The 12,341-nt window shown below is 35.9% G+C and overlaps 1 protein-coding gene across 1 annotated transcript in view; it reads left to right on the forward strand.

Annotated features, from left to right (window-relative positions):
- LOC108682512 (PX domain-containing protein kinase-like protein) overlaps positions 1-11,359 on the forward strand; it is a 43,399-nt gene extending 32,040 nt beyond the window's left edge. Inside the window, exons 9-12 of the mRNA XM_018171687.2 lie at positions 76-146; positions 4,159-4,669; positions 8,975-9,703; positions 10,823-11,359. Of these exons, the coding sequence (XP_018027176.2) occupies positions 76-146; positions 4,159-4,669; positions 8,975-9,703; positions 10,823-10,834 (1,323 nt within the window). The 3' untranslated portion in view covers positions 10,835-11,359. The remainder of the gene's footprint in view (positions 1-75; positions 147-4,158; positions 4,670-8,974; positions 9,704-10,822) is intronic.
- The last annotated feature ends 982 nt before the right edge of the window (positions 11,360-12,341 follow it).

The following is a 12,341-nucleotide window of genomic DNA, read 5'->3' on the forward strand; positions in this document are numbered from 1 at the left end:
CTTTCCAAGCGATTAGGTGTTTAAAACCTTATGAAATAATAATCTTGGTAACATCTTTCCCACTTTTGCCGACAGTTTCAGCTTAACTACTCGCCGGCGGTACGTCAAATCCTGAAGGAAGTACGTCGCCATCAGAAACAAAGAGGGTAAGCATGTTCTCCTGTAATGTAATATAAAGAATCACTATATATTACTACGATAAGAACCATGAGTAAAATCCACATATTAAAATTAAGTCGTCAGTATTCAGTTTGCCGACCCCTACTTACCGGTATATATTTGACAGTGAAACTGAAGTTCTAAATCGATGTGTATGTTTCCAAGCTCGAATGGTCTTTTATTCATTGTGTTAATTTGGGCAGCGAGATTTTAAACAAAAAGACATAGAAGTTTTTAATTAGTTTATATTAACAGCAGGCGTTTGAGGGGAATTTGAAAGTGAGCAGATGCTCGTAAGGAACCTTCTTAGATCTGAAATTGGGTCCTTATCGCTGTGGCAAAAAATTTTCAAAATTGGTCATATTAAAATTTCGAGCCTAGTCGCAAATATGGAGATCGAAAATTTGATTCTGTACCTTAATTGTCAGGCTTTCGCGAATTAATTCTTATTCCTGTTTTAAAGTCACCGTAAACGAAATCAAATCAGTGAGCGTTGACACACAGCAGATTTAATTTCGAGTTTGTTTGTAACACATGTATGCATTTTAATTGCTTTTTGTTCTATCCCTCCTACAGCAGACTCTTCGTTTCGAAGAAAATAAGAAAACCTACATCAAACACCAACACGCAGTACGCTTATCACAGACACAATCTTAATGATGGCAGGCAATCTAGCAAAAACTCAACCGACTCCTCTAAACTGAAAAACAATTTTGTTTTCAACTCGGGTATTCCAAACGCTTCCCTGAATCGTAGACAGCGTTGTGAATGTGAAGGATCATTAACCATAAATCCGGTCCAGCATAGACAAGCTAAATCATTATTAAAGAATGATGAATTTAAACTAAAATCTTCTAATAATCTCAGCTCGGACGATGACTGTTTCGAGTCTAGTTTGGATCTTTGGAATCTCTCTAATAGCAACTTCGATTCGGATAACAAGAATAATGTGACAATTAAGTCTATTAATGTCAATGATTTGCGTAAACCTCCTTTGGATTCAGTGAATAATAAAAATTACTTCTTCGTGACTAACAATTTTGGAAAAACGCAGTTTGGATCTTTTGACGATACTAAGCTCGTTAAATGTTGTACAAAAATTGAAGAATCCCTCCCTCTCAGCAATATCAATAAAGACACGAGTAATACATCAGAAACGTCTAACAGTAATTCAAAATTTACTGCATCAACCTCAGAAATATTTCCTTACAAATGCTCTAACAATTCCCTTTCTCCAGTCGATCAATCTTTATCTTCATTAAGTGTCGATGCCCACAACATTTCACTTCGTGATTCAGACAACTCAGACAGTGAGAGCAACTTTCTCGGCTCGTCTGTATGTTCGGAAAAAATTATTCTACGTACGGTGCAGAAAAGATCTTCTAGTACAGAAGAAAAAATCCTGTTCAAAATAAACAATAGTCCTTCCTTTGATGACACGCCTGAAAGCGAAATAATTTTTAATAATTTTTTCAAAGTGATTCCAGGTTCTGATTCGTTCGGGATCTTGACTCAAACCCAGAAGGTTGAGAGCCTGCGCAGAAATTTTAATATGAATAAAACAGATAAAATTTACGATTGTGACAAGGGGGTAGCAATGCCCTCTGAAATTGATAGCGCTAAAAGCAAACAAAGTTCCGTCAAAATAAACTCTCGTTCAGTCAAAAACTTCAATGACACATTTTATGACTGTACAAACGGCTCCTACAGAAATGAACTCGTTCCGGCAGGTTTTCCTGAACCAAACACTGGCAATGTAGAGTTTTCAAGCATCAATCTTAATAAAACTCATGCCGCCAGCAGCGACTTTGTTGGCAATCCATACGGAAAAGATACCAATGTAGCGAGAAATTTTCACTCATCTTGTGTGGACAAGAAAAATTTATTTATCATTCATGATCCAAAGACCAAAGACAAATTACATTTAAATGATGACAAAAATGCACTGCCTATAAAACACAACTTCACAAGGAACAGCTCTGATATTTCGCTATCCGAAAGCAAAAAGAATCACTCCACACATTTCTACCCACGATGCAACTCCACGAATAGTAGTAACAGCGACACGACAAATATAACAATTCTTCGAAACATTCGGATGTTCGCGAGAATTCTCCATGTTCCCCTCGGGTTCATCAGCAGGTGTTCTTTTTGTTCAGTAGTGGTGATGGCATGAGGAGATCGCATATTAATTATTTGTCTATTAGATCTAAATCAAATAAATTATTTATACAGGATACTCTTTCAAAATTAGCGTAACGACTATATATTGATAATTATTTCTGATCGTTTTACTACTTGTGGTTTTCCTGTAGTCGCAACTAGAAAATCAATTAAATATCATTCTTGTAATTCAATGTATATGATTTTCAAGTGCCAACACCTATGCTGGAAAATATTTCCCTTCCCTCTGACTTGTTGTTAATTATGAATAGTCTATACATTCCCTTAATAAATTTTTGCGTACTTTTCTTCCGTAGAAAAACATTAACATCTTATGACATTTTTTATCAAATAACATTTTCCTTACGTCCATATACAGTAGAACGAATGTTTATTGGACCGTTTGTAGAATAATTACCTACCTTGTATAGATATTCTTACACGGTGACATTCTTTGATAGATACAAATTCCTTAATAAGCCAGAGATTTTCATAGATCGACTTTACAATCCATTATCGTGTGAATTACGATCAGCGAATCGATAAAGAATAGTTGTGAGGAATGATTTTTTTATGATGTCTCTATAGTGTAGTTTGAGATGTGCATGGAAAGATGGGGTGCTTCAATTAGTTGATTTTGAATAGACCTTGAATGTTAGAACATAAACTCTAAAATTGTAATGTACACTACTTAAATACTTCAGAATGAACCCCTTTCTCCTCCCTCTTTTTCAGTTTTCTATACATCTTGTAGTTTCAATAAATCTATTGTGCCACGAATGTTCGAAATCATTGAAATATCAGCTATCGAAATCATTGAAATATCAGCTAGTTTCATGAATAATATCCTTCTACTTCGACTTCATTTGCCCAAAATCGTACAAAATTTTTACCTTTTGTTTTACGTGTGGCCGTTTTATTGTAACGTAATTTTTTCCCGTTAATGTTTATGAGGAATGAATTTTTTAGACCAAGCATCGATTAACGGTGACATTTTTGAGCAGCGATTACGAACATAAAAATGTTGAATACCTGTTAATAGATGTAGAAATGTACGTACTTGAATAAGTTCTGAAGGATGTGTTTAGATAGTTCCTCGTGTATGTGATTTAATGTTATTGAAGTTATGAAATTAATCCGTAAATTTCTAAGATTTTTGTTTATTTGTTATATTCTTTTCTTAATAATATTTCGGATATAATCGTATTTCTCTCATAAAATATTGTTTTCTAATGAAATACAAATATAATCGAATCATAACTTTGATCGGCAAAGATGGCTTCGGTTTTACTTGCTCAATTAAAATTATTAAATGTTATAACGGGAGCTGCTTTACGGCCGCCTGCACCCAGAGAAACACATGGAACTTTGTCCAAATAACGATGCAATTTTTATCCTTTTGTTGCTCATCCTGAAGCAAATATGAGGGTAAAAAGAGCGTATCACTGCTACGACCACCGTTCCTGCGGTCCTTGCCAGTGCTGTTGGTGACAAGAGTAGCTGTAGGTCATTATTTTGACAAAAACTCATTATTTTGTTACGAATTTCACTCCAACCTCCAAATTGCCTCTGCCTTTTGGAGCTGAAAGCGAACCACTGCTAAGATTAATTTGATAAAAGAAAGTTCATCCAAAAAATATTTTCAATATTGATGAAAACGAGCAATGGATGCGATTCGAATTACTGATTGATCAGTATCAGCAAGTCTCGGAGATTTGCCACGAATGCAACTCAAAATGTTTGTTAAACGTTCATTTAAGTAACTTCAATTAAAAATTTAAATGAAAAGGAAAAACTAAAATTAATTAATTTAATTAATGAATTAAAATTTTTCAGACGTGGCCGGCGCACTCCCGCAGAGGGTGACATTGGGGCCATGGACCCACTAAGCAACGGGGGGTCCACACCCACGAACAGCAGTGAGGCTTCCACAGGGGGTGCACCCACTGAGGAGCTGCCTCCCCACCCTCTCCCCAACTCAACCCATCCTTCCCCTCACGCTTCCCCTCACCCAGCCATGGCCCACCTCCCCCCAAACCTCGTAGCCCCTCATATGGGTGCACCTAACCCCTTGCAACCATACTCGGCACCACAGCTGTTAAGCCAGCACCATCTAAGCCAACAACATATAAACCACCATCATTCAAGCCAACAACATCTAAACCAGCCTCACCTAAGCCAGGGACATCTAAACCAGCCTCACCTGAGCCAGGGACATCTAAACCAGCCCCACCTAAACCAGCCTCATCTAAACCAAGCACATTTCGACCCAAACGCCTTCCCGCTGCAGCCTGAGCTACCGACTGCCATGTACGCAGCTTCCGTCGACATGTCTTCTTCTCAAGATGTAAGTTAACATTTTATAATACTCAAGATTACCTTAATTTATAGTAAAATCGTTCTAATACCTATGGTCTTCCCGCTCTTTTCTTTATAGAAAGTTTATATTATATTTTTGTGTCTTAAGTTCAGTTTATGTATATTTTTACATGCCAGAGCTGAGCGTACGTGTAAGCGCTCGCATATTTAACGTAAATCAAGTTTACTGATATCGTATCTATAATTCACTCTACAGTATTGGTTTGTTAAACAAATTCCAACGCGTGTCTTACACCATAACCTTACGCAATTGAAAAATAAAACAGTGTGAAAATTAAATTTTCACCGTAATCAGTAGAATTACAAGCTGCCAAATTTTTGGCCCGGAAATTAAAAGTTCAGAAACCAATCACAACATTCAGAAGCTATTCTCCAGGAGACACATTCATTATTTTGTTTCATATATCATTTTAATATTTACTCATGCTTGAAAACCCAATACCATCCTTGAATAAGAACCTCTCCTCAAGTTACAGTATGAATTAGCGAAATAATTTTAGGACCATTAGCAATCAACTCAAGGTGAGTTTTTGCGTCATCCTCCGATCCTCTAAAGCTTCGCTCAGCCGCTAAATTTTGACTCCTTTTAAATAATAAATATAATAACTCTTCATTTTAACTTCTATTGCTTGCTTGAATATCCGTCGTGAGCTTTATATAGTGTCGTCCTCGTCTCCCTTCCTATGTCAAATTTCCTCCCATTCGAGATTACACTAAATTTCTTCCCAATGAAGTGATAGTAATAGAAAATTAGTAAAGCCAAAATTTTACCCGCTCATTTAAAATTAGGCACAATAGAGCAATGAAATATACGGTTCTTTTAAGCAAAGAATATATTTAATTAATTTAATGATTTGGGATGCAGAGTGCAAAGATATTGCAAACTTTTAAATATATCCATTAATTAATTTCAAATAAAAACACAAATTTAAATATGGATTGATAAAAAAATATCAGTTCGTAATCTGTGAAACTCGCATTTGACGCATAAACTCACTGATATGCATAAAGTTTTCCTTACATTAATATGTACCATAAAATTTTCCTATAATTTAGTACATCAGTCGAACATTTTTCTGCTCGTAAAATTTGTCATCCCAGTGTTTAATTGTTTGTTTAGCTTGAATTACTCTAGCCGTTACCTTCTTAATGCTGAACGTACATTCAATCATCTTAGGTCTGAGATAATCTCCTCTTTCAGTCACAGATAAAAGTAGATATAGACTTATTGTGTGTAGATTGTTTGTAACTACTGACTAGTTACCTTACCACTAATTATTAACTCCTCGTGCATTGTTGACTTTTGTCTTAACTCGTTCAGATCCCTGCAAATTTATGCATTTGAAGCCGAAGTTCTTTCCCATTATAATATTTTATTCGCCATCATGTACACTAATATATAGTTTTTAGGAACTGGATGTTTCTCAGTTACTTTCCATCCAATTCCCTCTAATGAAGTAAAACATTAGAAAGATTATTCCTGTAATACATAATTAATGAGTAAACAAATCAAATAATTAAGGTTTTGAATACTTATAAGAAACTTTGAGTCACAAATTTACCGGTTACTTTAGACGTTTAGAGATCGGAATTCACACACGTGCTACCACGGCAAACGCAACTGACTTTCTCCGAAGTAGTGATTATTACGAGCTTATTATTTAGTCGGGTTTTAAGAGCAAGGGACAGGATTTAGCACCTCATCGCCGCTTGCTCCGAGCCTACGAATCTAAATAAGTTGGCGCACCTGAAGTACTGAAAATCCTTCGGCGAATCGCTGGTAAAGGAGCACAAGGAATAGCACAAAGTTTCATCAGCACCCTGGGAATGAGCGCCTTTTTTTTTCTTTAGATGAGCGCCTTGCAAAGCTGTATATATGGAAGCATGATAGAATTGTTAATTCATGGCTACTGCTGATATATGTTTTGATTTAGCAAGTAGATCATCTAGGTTTTTTTAAATATTATTATAATTATGTATATATTTCTATTATTATTGTTAAAAGAACCTCTCCTCAAGTTACAGTATGAATTAGCGAAATAATTTTAGGACCATTAGCAATCAACTCAAGGTGAGTTTTTGCGTCATCCTCCGATCCCTTAAAGCTTCGCTCAGCCGCTAAATTTTGACTCCTTTTAAATAATAAATATAATAACTCTTCATTTTAACTTCTATTGCTTGCTTGAATATCCGTCCTGAGCCTTATATAGTATCGTCCTCGTCTCCCTTCCTATGTCAAATTTCCTCCCATTCGAGATTACACTAAATTTCTTCCCAATGAAGTGATGGTAATAGATTATTTGTTAAGCCAAAATTTTACCCGCTCATTTAAAATTAGGCACATTAGAGCAATGAAATATACGGTTCTTTTAAGCAAAGAATATCATTAATTAATTTAATGGTCTGGGATGCAGAGTGCAAAGATATTGCAAACTTTTAAAGATATACATTAATTAATTTCAAATAAAAACACAAATTTAAATATGGATTGATAAAAAAATATCAGTTCGTAATCTGTGAAACTCGCATTTGACGCATAAACTCACTGATATGCATAAAGTTTTCCTTACATTAATATGTACCATAAAATTTTCCTATAATTTAGTACATCAGTCGAACATTTTTCTGCACGTAAAATTTGTCATTCCAGTGGTTAATTGTTTGTTTAGCTTGAATTACTCTAGCCGTTACCTTCTTAATGCTGAACGTACATTCAATCATCTTAGGTCCGAGATAATCTCCTCTTTCAGTCACAGATAAAAGTAGATATAGACTTATTGTGTGTAGATTGTTTGTAACTACTGACTAGTTACCTTACCACTAATTATTAACTCCTCGTGCATTGTTGACTTTTGTCTTAACTCGTTCAGATCCCTGCAAATTTATGCATTTGAAGCCGAAGTTCTTTCCCATTATAATATTTTATTCGCCATCATGTACACTAATATATAGTTTTTAGGAACTGGATGTTTCTCAGTTACTTTCCATCCAATTCCCTCTAATGAAGTAAAACATTAGAAAGATTATTCCTGTAATACATACCTATAATATAAAACAAATATATAATAAATATTATTTCTCCGGACTATAAAATCTGGCTTCGTTGTTTCAGTGAGTGCAAATGTATTGATAAATTCTTGTAATTTCAGTCGAAAAAACAAGGATTTTGCTAATTATATCTATTCCATAAATATCTTTCTGAATTTAATGTGGTATAAATAATTTTATGATAACAATTTATGCACATAAGAGGGTTGATAATAATATAAATATAATTTAAACAATAAATAATAAACAGCAATGACTGAAATAATATAAATGCTATGAAATGAATAATTCAAATAATCTTAATAAGGTATAAATGCTTCGGGACACATGGTATACGCTAATGATACTTTCGATTTACTTCCACTTATTTCCTTGAATAATGAAAATTTCTCACTTTATTTTTCGCTTTCAAACCAATGACTCGGTAATCGCTGATTCCTTTTTTTAATGTTTCTTTTTGAAATTCGAGCCCTGACAGAAGACGCTTTTTTGAGAATATCCGGTCACAGGACACCAAAATTCTTATCCTTTCTTTTTCGGTCAATGTTCTTTCTTATCTTATCTTAGTCAGGAAATATTATTCTTAAATTAGTCAGACAAAAGTAGCTCCTATCTTATCTTGGTCGGGCAACGGTCATAAATTTTTTACCATTCATCGTTCGCAGAAAATTCTGACCCGGCATTAAATGCCTGGGAATCGCAGACTGGGATTCAAATCTTACAGTGCATGGAATTCTAAATATTTGAACTAATAATAGAATTTCCCCACGTATAAATCTTTAACTAACTAAAAAATTCATCCAGGATAAATATAATGGTTCAAAGTCATCATAAAACTTCAAAATGAAATTGAATTTTTGGTGAATTCAAATTTTAACATAGTTTGTTAAAATTACACTTTACATTATGAAAATAATTCAGGATTCTAGTTTCATGAACGCGTTTAATTCAATTTATTCCCCTATTCCATTCAATGCCCTTGCCTGACGAAGATCTGTGGAAATTTCATATTTTTAGCGCATTTTCTCATTTATGGAAAAAATGCACTATTGTGCTCGCCATATCCGTCTGTCTGTCCGTCCGTCTGTCCGTCCGTCCGTGACCTCAAGTTTTCGTCGACGAGAAAATGCGCTCTCTGTCAATCACTGCAGTGAGTACTGAGTTATATTTTTTATGTCTGCATGCTTCGCTCCTGCTCTTGTTTACTCTCGCTTTCTGCTACCAGCCTGCGCGTTCGCACCAGACGCCTGGTGCTTCTCTGCACCACAGTGCACGCTTTGCACCGGCGCACCAGCACGCAAGTCGACTCTTAGCACCCAACGGAAGCACCAACAGCACCAGCACCACGAGGCAGGCAACTTCACCAAGTCCTCCACCGGGAAGTGAAATCTACCACACTCCCCCACACTCTCCCCCTACTCCTTCCCACCTTTACCAAAATGCTGAAAGTGACATTAGACCAATTTACCACTCAGCGACTTCCCCGGAAATTGCAAAATCTCTTTCTGTCCCTAAGATAACAACTTCCCGATACCCCAGCAAATATTCCTCGAGCAACCTTAACAGCCTCGCCAGATCGGCATCAGCTGCTAACGATCCTTTAAATATTAATCTTTTATCCCCCACACCTCGACCGTACAATTCATCTAATCTTGAACCTGAAAGATTGAACTCCTCCGAGTCCATCCATCCCAGTACTAGAAGCTTTTCGAAATTTTCCAGCAACAAATCTTACAATAGTTCTTCCCATTGCTTAACAGACATGAAAGATTCCTCGTCAGTTTCTCTCGTAAATTTTGCTTCTGCCAGCAACAACAATAAAACTTCCCCCGATATACAGTACAGCAATAGTAGCTTTATTACCTCAAACTCGACTTCGTCAGCAAAAAGCCCTTCTCCTTTACTGACGTCAGCGGTGGGGGCTTGGAGCGGCAGCACCGGTAGACCAAACACCGTGAGTGCCTTGTAGGAATACCCAGGGCCTATACTTTCAAAAAAGTTAAGAGATCGTAAGTTCATCAGCCAATCATTGACGGCCTTTCAAGCAAAGTCCACCAATCATAGACAAGAAAATAGATCGTAAGTACTTACGTTCACTTAGCGAGTTTTGAAAGTATGGCCCCAGACCCTCTGTCACGTCTCTAAATCGCTACTTAGGTAAGAATAACATTGTGATGAGTCAATAAAATTCATATATTATAGGCAGTGAGATGGCAATTCATATTATCTTTAAATCGCTTCAGAGGTGATAATTCCGAGACAGACGTGAACGACTTAGGGGATTTATTAAAGTTGCAAAAAAAGAAGAAAAACTAAAATCCCCAGACTGCATAGAAACGAACATTAGCATCTGCATGCTGCATATGCAGATGCATTAGCATCTGCATATTTATCTCCTGGCATTAACGCTCAATTCAAATGTTTTCCATTCAAATTATCTCCTCCGAAGAGTACTGAGTAAATTTTATACATAAACGTAATGCAGTCAAATTTCATGTTCTCGAATGTAAAATGAGAATTATTATATCCATTTAGCTTCGTCATCAAACGCACTAAAATCAAGCTTGGAGTCAAACACACCGCCCTAAATATGTTAAACAATACCCAGGTTGTAGATTACTTTGTTGTTGAGTTTATTTAGCACCAAGCTACACCAAGTAAAACAATCATTGAAATTTATATGTACATGGTAATATATTTGATGACCACCATTAACTTATTCGACCACTCGAATTAAATTTTCAATGCATCCGTCACTAATTCAAGTAAGTAATTCCCTTCCCTTTTGTGCTGTCATTATTTTTCCATGACTCCTTGAAAATTTTCATTCACTCCCTTGAAAAATTCACACTGCAAACATTACATATAAAAATATTCGATGCAATTTATTATTACCTTGCATTGGAAAAATGTCAGGGATAATTATCAATTTGCTATCATTTCTTACAAGAATAACAGGTAATGTTTTTTAAAGAAATCATTCATGCGCTGAAAATAATTAAAATAACAAATGTAATCATACAGAGCTGTGTTTATAGATGACTTTATGTTAATTAATTGTTTTCAATTGCAGGGTTACCGTTGAAGACGATTGAACATCATTCGTATCACCGTCTGCACCTACTTTACATGGCTTCTCGCTTCCGCTCGCAATTCCTCGAGAACTGCGAACTGCTCCTTGGTTCTGATATCGTTTTCATATGCTGCAAGATATCCCAAATATCATATGATGTGCTCTACATGAATAAGACGCGTTACGTTTCACTTATTGCTTAAGAATTGCAGGATTCTTCTTCAGTTCTCAAATCAAGTCCCGTTCTTCATGGCATCCCAAAAATCCCTGATCTCTCCAAGAATGAGACATGCTTCAAACTTCACTTATTGCTTGGGCAAAATAATACAATCAATCAGTCGACATTGTGGCCAGCTGCTTCAGGATACCCCAAGAATCCTGGTTTTTCACTTCACTTACTGATAGATAAATGCAATATAATTCCAAAATGCAAATGAACTTACGTCTGACAAACTTACGTCTTACGCTTCGTTTGTCAAAATTGCAGCAGTGACCATTTTGATCATTTCATGTCCAGTGTTATTCTAAATGATGAACCAAATTTAATGAATTTAATTTTATCCAAGTATATATTCAAAATGAATAATTTATACACCAATGGAAAGAGAAAAATTCAATTTTTTAGCTTGTTCAAACGCGGAATTAATTGGGTGGCGCCGGTGGCGGTAGTTGCAGAAAACTTTTTTGAATCAGTCATTTCTTGAGCGTTGGGAAGGACGCATAGGAAATGAAGATCTGGCTATACACTTTATACCACCGAGATCACCTGATCTCAGCCCAGGTGACTATTTCTTATGGGGTTACGTCAATTAAGCTGTTTACGTCCCGCCTCTACAAGTGTCTCTGGTTGATCTGAAGCTACCGAGATCTCCTGATCTCACCCAATGCGGCTATTTCTCACGGGGTTACGTCAAGGAAGCTGTCCATCATTTAGAATAGCCCTGTATAATGTACATTCAATGCATTCTAATTTTTAAGGAATGCCATAACTGGCACGCCGTAATATGCTAAAGAACTTGTCGTTACTCAACATCCGTACAATTTGCTATCCAAATCAATTTTGTGAATAACTTGAGGGTAATTCTTCAATAGTTTTCATCTGTATTTACCAGTGTTTGTTGTTATTTTCATATTCACATGAAACCGGTGAAGTAACGTTAAACGTAACGTGATTTTGATCCTACCAACAACGTGTCCAAGGCAGAAATAATGGCCACATGGTAAATTCAGCCTTTATTTGATTCGGTGTTTTCATTTGTAGCGATATGATATGTTGATATGTACCGGTAATTTCATCGAATCAAGTAATATTAATAATCATAAAACAATCGATGTAATCAACGTAACAAACATCGAAGTTGATTCGCAGATATAGATAATGATAATTTTAGACCCGTCAACTCATGAAATGGTAGACAAGTGGTAGAAACGACAAGTGGTAGAAATCAGACGAATACGACTCAACCGAGTGGCAGAAGGAATATAATCTAACATAGCGACCAACGTGACATGATTCCAC

Source organism: Hyalella azteca, unplaced genomic scaffold, assembly GCF_000764305.2.
Source record: "Hyalella azteca isolate HAZT.00-mixed unplaced genomic scaffold, Hazt_2.0.2 contig5797, whole genome shotgun sequence".
In the NCBI taxonomy this organism is placed as follows: Eukaryota; Metazoa; Arthropoda; class Malacostraca; order Amphipoda; family Hyalellidae; genus Hyalella; species Hyalella azteca.